This window comes from Martes martes (genome assembly GCF_963455335.1).
Source record: "Martes martes genome assembly, chromosome: 14".
Lineage (NCBI taxonomy): Eukaryota > Metazoa > Chordata > Mammalia > Carnivora > Mustelidae > Martes > Martes martes.
The window spans coordinates 55,619,381-55,635,764 of NC_137902.1; the positions used below are offsets into that span (position 1 = coordinate 55,619,381).

Here is a 16,384-nt window from a genome sequence, read left to right on the forward strand (position 1 = left end):
GCGAACAGGAAAATAAAAATCACTTGAAACCTCCATGTGGATAAATACTATTCTTCTTCTTCTTCTTCTTCTTTTTTTTTTTTGTCACTTGTTTACACACACGTACACACCCTTTTATATAGAATCCAGATTTATAATATATACTATTTTGTAGCTATTACAACCCAGGGTCAGTATTTCCTCCCACACCATCGGATCTTGTCCCCTGGGAGAAGTCCCTAGAAGTGGAATGGCTGGATCCTGGAGCAGGTCCCCTCTCAGGGCGCTGGATGGATGTGCCCCAGCTGCCAAGGGTTGAGGGGCTTTGTGCCTCCCCCCTGTCCCCCACCCCAGGGCACAGCCACCACCACCACCACCATCACCCCCCGCCATCGCTGAGCACTTTTGTTCTCTGCCAATCTAATCAATGAAAAGGTTGTTCTTTAAAATTGCCTTTCTTTGATCACAAACGAATTCAAACTTTTTGTCTTATGCGTTTATCAGCCATTCGTGCTGTTCTGTGTTGTAGCCTTCAGCAGGTCCCTGGTGCCTCTCCGTCCAGGTGGAGGTCCCCCAGGAGGCTCTCAGGAAGTGGCTGTTGATGGTGAGCCCCAGGTCTCTGACAGGGGGTGAAGCTCCCTGTGGTACCAGGAGAGATCAGCAGGTGGCGATAACGATGACTTTATTAGTGGGAATTGCTGAGAATTCCAGGAGGCGAATACCCAGCCTCATTCTGTGCTCAGGACTGTGGTTTTGGTGGTGTTTTCTCTCCCGCACATCTTTCAGGCTTGGCAGGGAGGCCCAGACCAAGAGCATCATAAAGATCTCGTCCTCACAGTTGTGTTGTTGACACTGTTGATACTGTTGGTTAGGAGCTAAAGTGCACGGGGCACTGAGGTCTTCTCGCTCATCGATCTCTTTGGCTCTCTCCGCACCTCCTTTCATTCGTGTGAGCTTATCCCCATCTTACCAGTGAGAACTCTAATTTCCAGAGAGGGGAAGTGCCCTGTGCTAGGTCCTAGCCAGGAACTGTGTATTTCCATTTTCAAGATGGGAACCCTGAGTTCCCCCAGAGGGGAGGCGGTGTTTCAGTCCGTTGGGCAGGCTGTGACAAAACACTGGTGTGAGGGGCTTCAAAACAACAGAAACCTGTTTCTCACAGTTCTGGAGGCTGGAAGGTCTAAGGTCAAGGTGCAAATTTGGTGTCTGGTGAGGCCCCAATTCCTGGTTCACACACAGCCCTCTTTCTGCTGTATACCCAGGGAGCTCCCCAGGGTCTCCTTCATAAAGGTGCTAATTCCATTCATGACAGCTCACCAGTGGAATTTAACCTCGCCTCAAAGGCCCCGTCTCCAAATACCATCCCACAGGGGAGTAGGTTTCAATTTGTGAATTTTGAGGGGACACAGAGTGGACACAGTCGGTTACCTGGAGGCACCAGGAAGGAGACAGGAAAGAGGACTGGGACTTCCCAGTTGGGGTGTGTCCACTATTTCCAGAGCCTTTGGTCCAAGCCCTTTGAATCTGTGGTTCTCAAACCGGAGTGTGTATCAGAATCACCTGGGCGAAGCGTTAAAGCAGTTGGGTTCAGATTCCCTAGATCAGAGGTGAGGCCCGAGATCCTTTCATTTCTAAGTTCGCAATGCAGATGCTGCTGGCCGGGACCACCCACGGAGGTATCAGTGTACCCCCATCTTCTCTCTGGCCCTGGGCTTTCCATGGCCCAGGGCTTGCTTGCTCTGTGAGATCATCAGAATGCCTTGGAGGCAACCACGATTATATCCTGAGACCTCCAGGAAGCTCCTGGGGTGGGGGAATGACTTAATTGGGTTCAGTGAATAAGATTTTCACCAGCTTTAATGTATCCACAAGGGCCCTTGTCCAGAAAGGGCAAGTCCAGGGTGTTAATGAGGTCTCTGGCTGCTGGTATAGCTCCGCTGGGGTGGGAGGGCTGCCTGCTCCCAGCTCAGCTCACCCCAACCCAGGAGAGTTGCTAGGAATCCTCCCAGAGAAAGGAACATTCTGCAGTGCTGCAACGGGCACTGAGGGTGGGGACAGACGCCCAGCCCAGAGGAGTGTCTAGAGATGGGCAGGGTCGCTCCTGGGCACTTCTCAGGACAGAGTGCAGAATATGAGCTCCCTAAGCAGTTTTCTGAGGCCAAGTGAAGGGCAGGGACAGACAGACTGGAGTCTGGCCGGGCAGATTGTGTCAATTTCCTCTACACTTGAACACGCGCAAATTTGTTTGAATCAAGGGGACCGATCCTGAGCTGATCTGGGGCTCAGGAGGGGTGAGTTGCCCAGGGAAGCTCCCAACAGACTCTGGGATGGGTTTCCTTCCAGAGGAGCCCCTGAAGGCCTTCCAACACCAGCCATGTCACCTGTCACCTGGTTTCAAAGTCCATCTTCCCTTCCTTTCTCCCTTCACGCAACTACGTATCCATCCACCAACCATGTACTGAACCACTGATGATGGGCAGACACTGATGAGACCCTGGGGATTCGGCTGCTAACTGCTCTTCAGGACCTGACTTTCAAGGGTGGGGAAGAAAGCCCAGTCAACCTGAAAACAAAGAAAATATTGATAGCTGGAGGAAAAGAAAGAAGACGTTGCGAGAGATAACAAATAGGAGGGCACCTACTTGAAATAGAGCAACGGGGTCAGGCTTCTCTCTGAGAAGACAGCCTAGTCTAAGCCGAGAGCTAAAGGGGAGGAGGAGACAGGAACAATAGAGACCGGTAAAATCCTTGGAGCTGGAGAAAGTAAGAGCGTGTAGGAGCCTGCGCAAGGTGTCCAGAGTGGAGTGGGCAAACGGGCATGTGGCAGGGGGTGAGGTCAGAGGCGGCAGCAGGAATCAGAGCACAGAACGTCTGGGCAGTTGAAGTCAGAGCTTGGACAGTGAGCGGTCTAGGCCATGATCCTTAGTGGCTCCTGCCAAAACCATTGGTGAACAGCTAATGGGATCACCTCCATCGGAAGAGCATGGGACTCTTGATTTCAGGTTTGTGAGTAGTTCAAGCCCCACGTTGGGTATAGAGATTACTACAAATAAATAAACAACCTTGTAAAAAAAATTATCCAGCGATCAGGGAATTTGTAAGCTGGATGCTGGGCAATTGATAGTATGAGACATCATTGTCAATTTTGTTGGGTGGAACACTGATACTCCGGTTATGTGAAGGTTTTTTTAGTCCTATCTTTTAGCGATACGAACTGAAATGTTGACGGATGAAAGGAGGTGATGTGCTATTCCAAAGAGAGGTGGGGGTTAAGGTGAAATCAGATTAGCCTTGGACTGATCGTTGTTGAGGGTAGAGGATGTATGTGTGGGAGATCTTTATACTCTTCTCTCTTGTAATAGTTCATTAAGCTGCATACCCTTGTGTATGTCCACGATACCATTCTCTCTTGTCCACGCTTGACATCTTCCGTAGTAACATAAAGGTGTTTGGGGGCAACAGGACACCCACGAGCGGCTAAGCAGGGGGCGTGCTTAGCTTTTTTTTTTTTTTAAATAGTTTTATTTTAAATAGTTTAAATATTTTTTTAAATAGTTAAAAAAATTTTTAAATAGTTATTTTTAAATATTATTTCAATTCTGTCTTTAAAACAATGCATCAAGAAATCAATATTATAATAGAACATTTATAAGCTTAAAATGTTCTTAGCAGTAGTAATTCCTCCATAAAATATAACTGCATATATAAAGCAGTATCAAATTCACTCATATATATTAGACTGTAAAGTATAATGGAAGATAGCACACCTTTTGATGTCTGGGCTATATAAACCTCTTCTTCTCACTGTGCCCCAGAAGCCCGCAGCATCTCCACCTCCACCAGCAGGCCCTCCGCCTGCTCCCCCACTCCCCTCTGCTGCTCCTGCTGGGCCCTCCAGCCCTGGTCATGCCAGCTCCTTGGCCCCAGAGCGTCTCTAGCCTCCAGATCCCAAGCCGCCGGTGGGTCTCCAGGCTAGTGGCTGAGCTCTGGATGTGACAGAAGACTCTTCATCCCCTGGAACAGGCTTCATCCAGTCCCAGAGGAAGGCGGGAGGAGAGTTTATGAGACGATATCATGAGTCACCACATCTAATGGCTTCCCAGAGGAGCTGTGGTCAGACCTGGAACTGCTCCTTCCCACAGGTGGCTGGGTAGGCACCTGCTAAAGCCTGGATGGGATCCAGAGACACAGGGAGCGGGACCACCTCCGAGACATACTCCTGAGCTCCCAGCAGAATGTAGAAGACCCCCTCTGATCTCAGTTCTCCCATTTGAAATGGGGCCCATACCTCACAGGTTTCCCTCAGGGGGTAATTGGGAGGGTTAGATAAAATAATGCATCTGTAAGTGTTTTGTTAAAGGCTGTGCGAATGAAGCTATAGATACCATGGTGGGAGAGAGTGAAGAATGCATGGTAGTCTTGGCTTTGGTAAATTTCGTGTGTGCCTTTGCTCCTTACCCAGGTTCAGAGTCCTCTTCCATCAGCCTTTCCTTTACTGCCTTCTAGCCTTTCCCAGCTAAAGTTCTGCGGAGGAGATGAGGAGGGATGACAAAGATTTTGAGGGTATAATAGTCAGGAGACTATTTCAGGAGAAAACAGGTGGTGTGCTCAGAAGAGTCTAAGAGAGGGACTTTACAGGGGAGAGGGGAGCAAGCGGTGGGCAAGGACTGGGACCGGTGATCACAGGAAGCTATGGTGCAAGGAGAGAACACGGTGTCACTCGGGCCCCAGAAGAGCTGGAGTCATGGGATAGGGTCACCTAACAGGAGCTGTGTCCGTAAAAACAGCCCCGCAGGCAGAACTGGGCCAGGCAGGGAGGGAGTCGGGAGACAAATGCCCTGATGTCTGTCTTCTTCCATCCTTCAATCTCCTTCAGTGCTTTCCATTGGCTGAACCGGGTCAGAAACCAGAGGGCAAGGGAACCTGGCCGATGTAGTTCTTAGAGGTCAGCCTCTGGGGCAGACAGCAGGGCTAACAAGGACGGAGCCCAGATGGGGCAGCAGGGTGGGTCTTATGGGAATGGAGAAGAGCCAGCATTGGGAAACGAGTTCTGGACGGGATGAGGCGAAGGTATGAGATCAGGGTTTGGGTGCTGTGGGTTGAAAGTGCATTCAGTGGCTGTTGCAGTTGAGCTCCTAATTGGGGTACTGGGGCGTCGTCGGGACTTGGAGCACAGGACAGTGTCACCAGGGGCAAGAAGTCAGTCATCTCTTCTTTGCCTACGATCCCGACCAGTATGCTCCTTTGCTTCTAGGGGAGCCCTCCCAGCCTCCTAACAGCAGCTGGCCCCCAAGCCAGAACACGAGTCAGGCCAAGGCCACCCCAGCTGCAAATCTCACCTTCTCCTCCTACTACCAACACTCCTCCCCAGTGGCAGCCATGTTCATTGTGGCCTACGTGCTCATCTTCCTCCTCTGCATGGTGGGCAACGCCCTGGTCTGCTTCATCGTGCTCAAGAACAGGCACATGCGCACCGTCACCAACATGTTCATCCTCAACCTGGCCATCAGCGACCTGCTGGTGGGCATCTTCTGCATGCCCACTACCCTCGTGGACAACCTCATCACTGGTGAGTGGAGGCAAAGGAGGGAGGCAGCGGGAGTCCCTGCCACCCCCAAAATCATTGCTTGGCCTTGTCTCTTGGCCAAGATGTCATTGTCTCAAACTTCCCAGACAGTCTTGTGGCTGAGGGATTAGGTTAGAAATAACAGATACGGGGTGCCTGAGTGGCTCAGTGGGTTAAAGGCTCTGCCTTCAGCTCAGGTCATGATCCCAGGGTCCTGGGATCAAGCCCCACATCGGGCTCTCTGCTCCACGGGGAGCCTGCTTCCTTCTCTCTCTCTGCCTTCCTCTCTGCCTACTTGTGATCTCTGTCTGTCAAATAAATAAATAAAATCTTAAAAAAAAAAAGAAATAACAGACACAATGAATTAATTAGTCTCTTCACGGCAGTTGTACGACTTACTCTTCTATCGTTAACGAATCCTCATACCAATCCAATGAATCATGCGTTGTTATCATTATCCTGATTTTAAGGGATGGGGAAACGAATGCTCAGAGTGATGAGGGACAGGTCTGTAGTTACATAGCTAAGTGTCCAGTCCCATGTCCTCACATCCATATTTCTAACCACTACACCATTCAGTCTTACTCTCCTGGGTAGCTCCTCTGGGCAGAGCTAGAACCCACAGGTTTCCTCTGAACATGGACCTAATAATCCACTTATGTGAGTTCTCTAACCAAAGAGAGTTCAGTCCTACAGGTAGTGAGCTCCCTATCACTGGGAGTGTCCAAGTAGAGACTGGCTGGCCATTCAGCAGTGACTTGGTGGAAGGAATTCAAGCAGAACTAGACCACTTAACCTCTAAATTCCTGCCTGTTCATCCCACAAATGTCAGAAGGCTCACACTGTCGTCTACTGTCTCTCATGTGATTTAGTCTTTCTTGTTTCAGAATAAGGTTACTCAGACCCTGAGACTCTAGTTGGGGAAGGACTGGTTTCCAGAGCCATGGAGATGCCTAGAGATCTGAGCTTGTGGGCTCTGAGCTCTGAGCGCCCGGGAGCTTGGCTCCAGAGCCTGGATTGCTCCAGTGGGAGTGACTTACCTGACTTTGGGGCAGGGGAATCACAGCCTGGGTTTTTGTAGATTTCAGGATCCAGGAAGTAGAGCCAGAGCCATCAGCTTTCCCTCGAGTGCGCTGGCTCTATCTGGAGTGACCGTCACTCACAGCTGGATCTCAGGTTTTGCCAGCGCTGCTGAACATAAACTGTTCATCTTTCTCCTTCCCAGCACACCTAGACCTACACATAGGCGTGCACGCACACACACGCAGAGGTGTACAACCTAGAGGCATGCACATACACACGCACCTGTTAACAATGACACAGTGAGGCCATTAGTTGGTTACAGAGGTGTCTGCAAGCCCTTTTCACCCATCTACGTTTAAAAAAATTGTTGGAATAACATATTCACATGGTTCAATTGTCAAAAACTATCAAAAGGTTTCCAGAGAAAAATGTGGCTTCCGTCCCTGTCCTCTGGCCTCCCCGCTTCTCTCCTGGGAGGAAATCAATATGGCCAATTTCTTGTGTCGCTTTCCAAAAGTATCTTTTCTTAAGACTTTATTTGTTTGATGGAGAGAGAGAGAGCTCAAACAAGCAGTGAGAGCGGCAGGCAGAGGGAGAAGCAGGCTGCCCGCTGAGCAGGGAGCCCAATGTAGGACTTGATCACAGGACCCCGGGATCATGACCGGAGCCGAAGGCAGATGCTTAACTGACTGAGCCACCCAGGTGCCCCTCTTTCTAAAAGTACTTTTATGCAAGAACAAGCAAATTAAGGACACACTGGCTTCCAAAACAGTCAGTTCTGCATCTTTACTTTTTTTTTTCCAGCTTAAAAATATAGCGTGTAGATTGTAAATAGGATTCATTAAAATCAGTTTACATGGAGTTATTCCATATTGATAAATAAGAGTTTTTCATTCTTTTTGCCACTGCCTGGCATTCCATTGTATGAACGTACTGTAACTTATTTAGCCAGTCTCTTTCTGATGGGTGTCTAGGTTATTTTTAACAGAATCTTCTGCAATAGAACAAACCTTTGTACAGCTAGCTTTTCTTCCCTTTTCTTTTTTCTTTTTTGGAATGAAGGTGCAAAAGGTTGAATTATTTACATCTGCTGCTCCCGGTGCTATGTAATTTCATTCTGTTGTAAAGACCCTCATTTATTTTTTACCCCTTCCTTTCTTTTTTTTTTTTTTTTTTTTTTAATTTTATTTATTTATTTGACAGAGAGAGAGAGAGCACAAGCAGGCAGAGAGGCAGACAGAGGCAGAGAGAGAAGCAGGCTCCCCACTAAGCAAGGAGCCCGATGCGGGGCTCGATCCCAGGACCCTGAGATCATGACCTCAGCCGAAGGCAGCGGCTTAACCCACTGAGCCACCCAGGCGCCCCTACCCCTTCCTTTCTGTGGCCCTACCCGACTACATATTCCCTTCCCTGCCCTCTAGGCAAACATTCTACTCAACATAACCTATGTCTTTTTACTTGTATGCCTTCTTACAAATTGTGCATTGCAAATGTGTGCACATTTTACATTGAAATATTTTTGTCCAGGTACAATTTAATATGCACACAAATCCTCCTTCTTTTGTGGACAGTTCCACAGGTGTCGAGGGCCATACACAGTCATGGTGCTACGACCACGGTCAAGATAAAGAACAAGGTCATCTCCCGCCTCCACCCCCCAACTACTCCCTTGTCATTTTTCTGGGTCAGGGTTTTCCTAGTTATTCTTGTGGGTCTATTGTTAATTTGATGGTGTGGTTTGGTGTTACAGAACTCATTGTTTTTCCGACCTTTGCCACTAAGGCTTCTATTTATTTTGCCCTGCGGACATCTCACCTGCTGTTGCTAAGAGCTCCCTGCTGCACTCCTGGGTGGGGGGTGCTTCCGCCCCATTTTACCCTCTGGTCTCCCAGGGATAGACACCCAGTGGCCTCTACTCAGTGGTGGGCTAGAGCCAGCTGCCTGGGTCAGTGACGTCATGGTGGTAGTAGGAACTTGGCCATGTGGGGAGGTATTGGACTTGGCAAATGCTATAAATCAGAGTGTTTTTTAAATTTAAATTTAATTTTTTTAAGAGCTGATTTACCAGCACACCACTGCCTCCCACTCTCCAGCACCATGAACAGTTGGACTACGGGGGAATGCATCTGGGATATGAACTTGGGAGAGGACTTGCCGAATCAGGGCATTTGCACGTTCCTGCTTTTCCAAAACAGAATCAGATGCTCTTCATGGTGATGTGGGCTTTCGCGATGTTCCCCAGCACCCACACCAAACTCTCACACTCACCCATAGTGATTCAGGGCAAAGAGACGGGAAACCAACTAACTCATCACCCCTCAGCTCTCTCATCTGTGAATAGGAGGTCACATTAGGGTTGTTGGGCGGATGGAGCGAGACAGTGCCTGGCACTCAGTAAGCATGCAGGCAGAAAGGTAACTGGGGGTGGCTGCTGGGGAAGGGGGGACCAGCCTTGGGAGAGGGCTCCTGTGGCCAGGCACAACAGACAGAATAGGTGGGACCCCCAGACCTACAGGAGCAGATACACCAGGCAGCGACCAACACTTGGCCTCAAGGAACCAAGATGTGGATCCGGCTATCAGTCCTGAGGCCAAGTTCTGGACTCTGGACAGAGTGAAAGCCTGGGAATCAGAGCAAGACACCGGCGGGGCTAGATCTGCTTAGTGTCTCCCCCACCTGGGAGTCAGGCTCGCTCAGTCCCAGTGATTCTCAACTCCGGCCACCACTCAGATCCCTTGCATAGATCTGAAAAGTACTGAGGTCCGGTCCCACCCCTCGAGATGCTGATTGTAATTGGTCTGGCATGGTCAGGGCACTGGCTATTTTCAAAGCCCTCAGGTGATTCTAGTGAGTGGCCAGGGTTGAGAATTGCTGGCCTAGAACTTGAGGCAGGGTTATGGGAGCAGAAAGCCAGACTAGGCCTGGCTGGGTTCAGAGCTCCTGGGGAGAAATCACTAGTCAATATAAAGACTGTCTCTCTAACAGTGAGAACAGACCACAGTGGTATAGACTGGTCAGTGTGTCGCTTCTGGAAATGTGTAAGCAGAGGATGACCACCTAGCAGGACATGGAGGAAAGATCGGAGCCACAGAGGGGACTGGCCTAAATGGCCCAAGGTCTCCAGCTCTTCGTGGATGAAACACTCATTCCATCGTGGACTCTGTCATTGCAGGGTGGCCCTTTGACAACGCCACATGCAAGATGAGTGGCTTGGTGCAGGGCATGTCTGTGTCGGCGTCCGTGTTCACACTGGTGGCCATTGCTGTGGAAAGGTGAGAGGGCTCCTAGCCGGGTCATCCTCGGTCAACAGGGGCCCAGCACTAGGAAGAGTCACCGTCTCCACCATTATGCCGACCAGGAGGCTGGGGCTGAACCGTGAACCGTAAAGGGAAGGGCTGTGGGGCTGGCTGCCCTCTACACTTGGGGGACCTGCAAAGAATACTACCACCTAGAAGGCTGGGAGGCAGCTCCTGTGAAGGTTTACTAGGGATCCTGGGTCCTATGAGAGCTTGAGGGCAGTCCTTGTTTCCTGAGCATAGAATCTTGCCACGCATGAGTCTGAGCAAGGAAAATCAGTTTCAGGGTGGGGGTGCGGGGGTGTGGGGCGTGGCCAGAGTGTGGCCTTCCTCCTTCACTGCCCTTCCCCACTCGTCCCAAGCCCACCTGCAGCCTCCTTGCTGGTCCCTGGCAGCCCAGGCCTTCCTGCTCCCCATCTACACCTTACCTCAAGCTACTGCTGGTCTCTTCCAGTCCCTGATTGCATCAGATTCTCTGATTAGCATGAGTGAGCTAATGGAATGGAGCCGGGGGCCAAGGAAGCTTTGCAAACGATAAAGCTGACTCAAATGCATGCCATAGGTCCTCCTGCCCTCATCCACCTCGGTGAGCTCTTGCACTAAGATTTCCTCCAGGCATTTTTTCCCCCCCAAGCATGGGAGGCTGGCAAGGATGCTAGCCCAGACGACCTAGGGACAGCCAGTCATGTAGAGTCGGCCCCTGAACACCAGGGGTTTTCTGGAGAATCCCTGAACAGCTAAAAATGTTCTTTGATGCACCTACGTAATCAGCCTACTCGAGGACAGAATGTGCAGGCTGATCCCTTCGCTAGCTGCCAGCTAATCAGTTTACGCCCCGAAGCGCACAGACAGGATTGTTTCCCACGCCTCCTGCAGTTCCTTCCCCCTTCTCGGTTTTGTCTTTGTTCCTCAATACCGACTCCTTGCAGATCAGAACCAACTTGCTTCCCAAAGACCCTAAACTTCCCGAGCTGCCCTTGGAAGCTGCCCACGGTGCCCACACACCGCCAGCCCCCACCAGGGGTAGCTTTCCCCCGCACCCCTCTTGGGGGTGGGGAGACAGGGACCCTGGGGCCGGTGGCGAGCTGGCTTCTCTTTCCTCCCCGGCCGCAGGTTCCGCTGCATCGTGCACCCTTTCCGTGAGAAGCTGACCGTGCGCAAGGCGCTGGTCGCCATCGCGGTCATTTGGGCCCTGGCCCTGCTCATCATGTGTCCCTCGGCCGTCACGCTGACCGTCACGCGCGAGGAGCACCACTTCATGGTGGACGCCCGCAACCGCTCCTACCCGCTCTACTCGTGCTGGGAGGCTTGGCCCGAGAAGGGCATGCGCCGGGTCTACACCACCGTGCTCTTCTCGCACATCTACCTGGCGCCGCTCGCGCTCATCGTGCTCATGTACGCGCGCATCGCCCGCAAGCTCTGCAAGGCCGCGGGGCCCGCGCGGGCCGGCGGGGAGGCAGCGCCCCAAGGCCGCCCGGGGGCCCGGCGCAGGGCCAGGGTGGTGCACATGCTGGTCATGGTGGCGCTGGTCTTCACGCTGTCCTGGCTGCCGCTCTGGGCGCTGCTGCTGCTCATCGACTACGGCCAGCTCAGCGAGCCGCAGCTGCACCTGGTCACCGTCTACGCCTTCCCCTTCGCACACTGGTTGGCCTTCTTCAACAGCAGCGCCAACCCCATCATCTACGGCTACTTCAACGAGAACTTCCGCCGCGGCTTCCAGGCCGCCTTCCGCGCGCAGCTCTGCCTGCAGCCGTGGGCCGGCCCCAGGGAGGCCTATTCCGAGCCGCCGCCCGGGGAGCTCCTGGGCGCCCGGCTCTCCGCGGAGGGGCAGCCCAGCGACTCGGGCCTGCCCTCCGAGTCCGGCCAGAGCAGCGGGGCAGCCCGCTCTGGCCGCCTCCCCCTGCGCGGGGGCCGGGTGGCCCATCATGGCTTGGCCGGGGAGGGTCCTGGCTGCGGCCACCTGCCCCTCACCATACCGGCGTGGGATATCTGAGTGGTACTGGGAGGGCGGGCCCTTGATCCCGGGGCGGGGGTGGGGGGTGCCGAGGGGACGGGGTGGGGGTGCCTGGACAGGATAGCGACGGGGGTAGTGGGGGGAGGCGGTGCCGCATGCCTCCTTCTCCCCTGCAGGACGGTGGCAGCGGCTAGAGCTATCTGGTCTACTGCTTTCCACCTCGGAGAGACGGAAGGAGCCGACTTCCCAGCAAACCCTTCCTCGCGTGGCAGACTCCACACACACCCTCTCGCTTAATCCTCACAACGCTTTGGAAGTAGGTCTTCTTTCCCCTTCTACGGATGCGGATGTGAAACTGAGGACCCGAGAGGAGGTGTGGCTAGCCTGGGCTCTCAGCGGGGGAATCTCCCGGGAGCCTGATGCCAGGGCCTGGAGGGACATCTCCAGTGGTCTCCAGGAGGGCCCGTTAAGGTGGGGCGCACTGAAATGGTTGAATCCTAGTGACGGCTGGGAAAGAGCAACAAGAAAGTTGTCCTGCCCATTTGTCACGTTATGTTCGCGTCCTGGAGTACCTTATGTGTTACCTAAGCACCTCTGCTTCACCCTCTCCTAGGAGAACACGGTGTGCCCCTCCTGCCCACTCCCTGTAGATTTGTTCCAAGACGTGTTCTGGGCCATTCTCTTTTTGCCAGAGCCCTATAACAGGACATCACATCTGAGCGGCTGCACAGGGAGTGTCCTTTGCAGACAATCTGGGTCTTGCCCTTTGGGTCCGTGCCGGAGGGAGAGAAGAGGGGGTGCTGTCCTCCCTCCTCTCCTCATAGGGCCCCCTGCCATCACCCAGCCTCCCCCCACCCTTGAACTTTCAAGGTGACAGACAGATGTCAGGCCACGTGGAGGCCTCTGTTTACTTATTCACGGAGAGGAGGAAGGGAAAGTACAGTACCTACTTTCTGTTTCTGGAAATACATCAGCCCACTGGAGCTGGGAGCACAAAGCCTTCCCACGCTGCCCTGTTCCCACAGGGGGTTGGCCAATCAGAGCTCAGGTGGCCTCAGGGCCTCCTGGAGGTCAAACTCTACACCTCTCCCTGGTACAGATAGCTCCTGTCCTCTGAAAACAGGTGGAGACCAGGAGGCCCTTTGTTTTTTCTATCACTCAGGACACTTGCATCACCTTGAAGAAACGAGGCTTCTCTCGGGGAGGTGGGAGGAAATGGGATGCCTCAGTGATCCCTGCATGGCCCCGATAACCTGAACTTCATTGGACATTTTCCCCCCTCCTCTCTGTAGAAAACACGATGTTGCTAGAATGTCCGTGCTCGGCAAATGACTATTTCCAGGGCTCAGTCCAGACAATGCCGCTCGGAGGCTTGTTGGTTTTTGTAAGGGACACACAATGACTTAACCCTGTTTTACTCCCTCGAAGTTCTGGACAAAGGGAGCAGATGAAACTTTGGAGGGCTTGTACAATACATTCTCCGAGCATGTTCCCAGACACTGTCTTGTTGGATCCATGCGAACAAGGTTGTTGTCGCCGTTCCACAGACAGAATAACCGAGGCCACAAGGGCCCAAGGTCACAGGCCACAGAGTGGCAGGGTTTGGATTAGAATCTGTCTTCTGATGGTTTCTTCCCCCACTGCTGCTCAGGGAAGTGGATTGGGTGTAATGGGGAGGAGAACCGGACTTCCTACAAAGGTTTTCTGCCTGACGGTGAACCAGAACATTCATGAAGCTAGGAGTCCTTCAAGCTGTCAGTCTGGGAAATGGGCATCTCTTGCGTCTACTCTTGTAATATCCAGACTAAATTGTTCTGTGCACAGTATCCATAACCCATGTATTGGACAGGCCCCCGACAGCCTGGTCCTGGTATCCGGGGGTGATGAAGGAGGGGCTCTGAAGAGGGTAGGCCATCCTGTCCCTCATTAGCTAGTGCACCGATGGTCCCCATTTCTGGTGTTCTTTGTTAAGTGTCACATAGGCCAGAGAGTTCCTGGCTGCTAATTGTGAAAAACTCTGTCTCCAGGCTCTAAAATTTGGCTGGAGAAAGGGCCATCTCAAACCCCAACGCTGGTCCCTGTGGCTGGGGGGGATCTGTCCGGAGACACCGTCTGGTTTCTCCTCTGGCGTGTGTTTCTCCTTTAGCATGCCCTCCCCAACCACAAAATCACAGCCTTTATAGCGGGGGGAGAACAGAGTGCTTACCCCAGCCAACCTTTCCACCAAGGCCCCTTTTGTTTTATTTCCCCCAGAAAGATGCTGTGCTTTGCAAGATTGGGCCTGCCAAAAAAGCTGTACTAGGTCATAATTCATATATTTGGCTGTTATTTTTCTTTTTAAAAATCAATCAATGGCTGTGCCTGCCCATTCAGAGATTGGATCTGAATGGTAACAAGCATGACTTTATGCTTTCATGAAAGGGTGAGGCCTTGCGGGTATGTGCAGAATGTTTGTTTTTTTGTGCATGTTTTAAAATATACACAACATAAAACTTACCATTGTTAACACTTCTAAGTGTGCGGTTCAGTGGCTATAAGTGCATCCTCACTGATGTGGAACTATCACCACTGTAGATTTCCAGAATTTTTTTTAACATCCCACACTCCAACTGTGGACCCAGTGAACACGAACTCTCCATTCCTCCAGGCTTCTGGTAACCACCATTCTACTTTCTGTGTCAATGAACTTGACTACTCTAGGTCCCTCACCCAAGTGGAATCAAACAGTGTTTGTCTTTTTGTGTCTGGCTTATTTCACTGAGCAGAATGTCTGCAGTTCAGCTGTATTGCAGCATATGCCAGAATTTTCTTTTATTTTGGGCTGGATAACATTACGTTGATGTATATGCCGCATTTGGTTTAGCCATTCTTCCATTGGTGGACATGTGGGTTATATTCTCATGCTGATTATTGTGAATAATATGCAGATTTTTAAGATATTAGAAGTTCCTGAAAATAATGCTTGTGTGACCCTAAGGACAGAGACCCCAGGTTAGAAACTTAGGATTGCTCCCAACTCAGCATTGATGGGTGACAAAGCAGAGGTCAAAGAAGCTGTGATTTGTCTCACTTCCCTGTGCCCACCCCCCTGTTCTGAGCTTCTGCTGGGCTTTCCTTCTTCACCAGAGTGGCTGGAAAATTATATGTTCCCTCTGTGGGATGAGAGCTTATAAAGTTATTTTTGTAACTATAGCTTTATTATCTTCACCGGAATCCTCTGTCCCAATACCTGGACCCTGTCAGGGGTCTTGTCCAGTTATCCCAAGGACACAGTAAACAACGCAGACTTCTCCTGATGTGCCATCCTTTGCCTATGGGCTCGTTGGGTCTCCTAAGGTGACTGCCCTTTCATAGGCGGAAAGTCTGAAGATGAATTGGATGTGTGATGGGTGAAAAGGGCCAGAGTCCTGTTGACACTGAGCACCCCCAGTTCTGAGGCCTCTTGGAGGGACTCCGTGTCCTGTCCTGCCATGTGCAGCACGAGGGGCCATTCTAAGCGGGGGTCTCCATGGATGAATGGCCTCTTGACTTCCCCAGGGCCATGCAGCCCTCAACAGACCAACGTGAGCTGGAGGCAGGCGTCCGGTCGGGACCCCACAAACCACAGCCTGCCCGACCCTATGCTGAGGACTTTCTCTTGGGGCCTGGAAGATGCATGAGTTGATTTGGGTTGGAATGGAGGGCGGAGCTGGCAAAGGAGGACGAGAGCCCCCTATCATTAGTCCACTGTGTATTCATCCAGAAACCCAGGTGAGAGCCAAACCAAGAGCTGGGTGGACAAAGCATTGCTATTAAGCTCTGTACCTTTTTGCATCCGTTTCCTCAGCTCACCCCTGGGAAGTGCCACTGATGAAAGATAGATGAGAAGGAGGTAACCCAAATGGGCTTCATTACAAGCAAACAATGTTGAATCGACAATAGGTTCCTTGTGGAATAACCCAATTATTTATGTTTATGGCATTTTATTGTTGGTTTTTTCTCTCTCGACACAAACGCTCCATAATCATTGTGGAAATTTTACAACATTTAGATAAGCAAAGAGAAGAAAATAAAAACCACCCAAATGCCATCACCAGAGATAAGCACAGAGTCATTTGTTCTACATAGATAGCCGTATGTTTTAAAATTTTGTACAGCTTTATTAAGGTGCAATTCGCATACAACAAAGTTCCCCCATCTGAACTGTATACTTTGGTGAGTTTTGGCTGTTGTGTACAATTGTGTAAGCACCACCACACCCAAGATATTCCAAGATATTCCCTTGTGCCTAACTGCAGTCAACCCTCTCCCCCACTCCCGGCCCCAATACCCACCCATCTGATTTCAAAATGTCATGTACATGGACCCACACATTGTGTAGCTTTTTGAGTCTGTTTTTTTCCATTTAGCATCATGTTCTTGAGACCGATCCGTGTTGTGTGTATTGGTCCTTTGTTCTTTTTATTGCTGAGTGGTATTCCCATGTACGGCTAGGTGACATTTTATTTCTCTGATCATCAGTTGATGGACATTTGGGTTGTTATTCAGGTATGACTTTATGAATTATGAATAATGCTGCTATAAATG

At 51.2% G+C, this 16,384-nt stretch overlaps 1 protein-coding gene across 1 annotated transcript; it reads left to right on the forward strand.

Annotated features, from left to right (window-relative positions):
* Positions 1-1,621: 1,621 nt before the first annotated feature.
* On the forward strand, positions 1,622-11,857 carry NPFFR1 (neuropeptide FF receptor 1; the record flags this gene model as incomplete). The annotated part of the gene is made up of 4 exons (XM_080822935.1): positions 1,622-1,655; positions 5,234-5,548; positions 9,741-9,840; positions 10,978-11,857. 4 exons carry the CDS (start codon positions 1,622-1,624, stop codon positions 11,855-11,857), a joined length of 1,329 nt encoding a protein of 442 aa, XP_080679061.1.
* Positions 11,858-16,384: the final 4,527 nt, after the last annotated feature.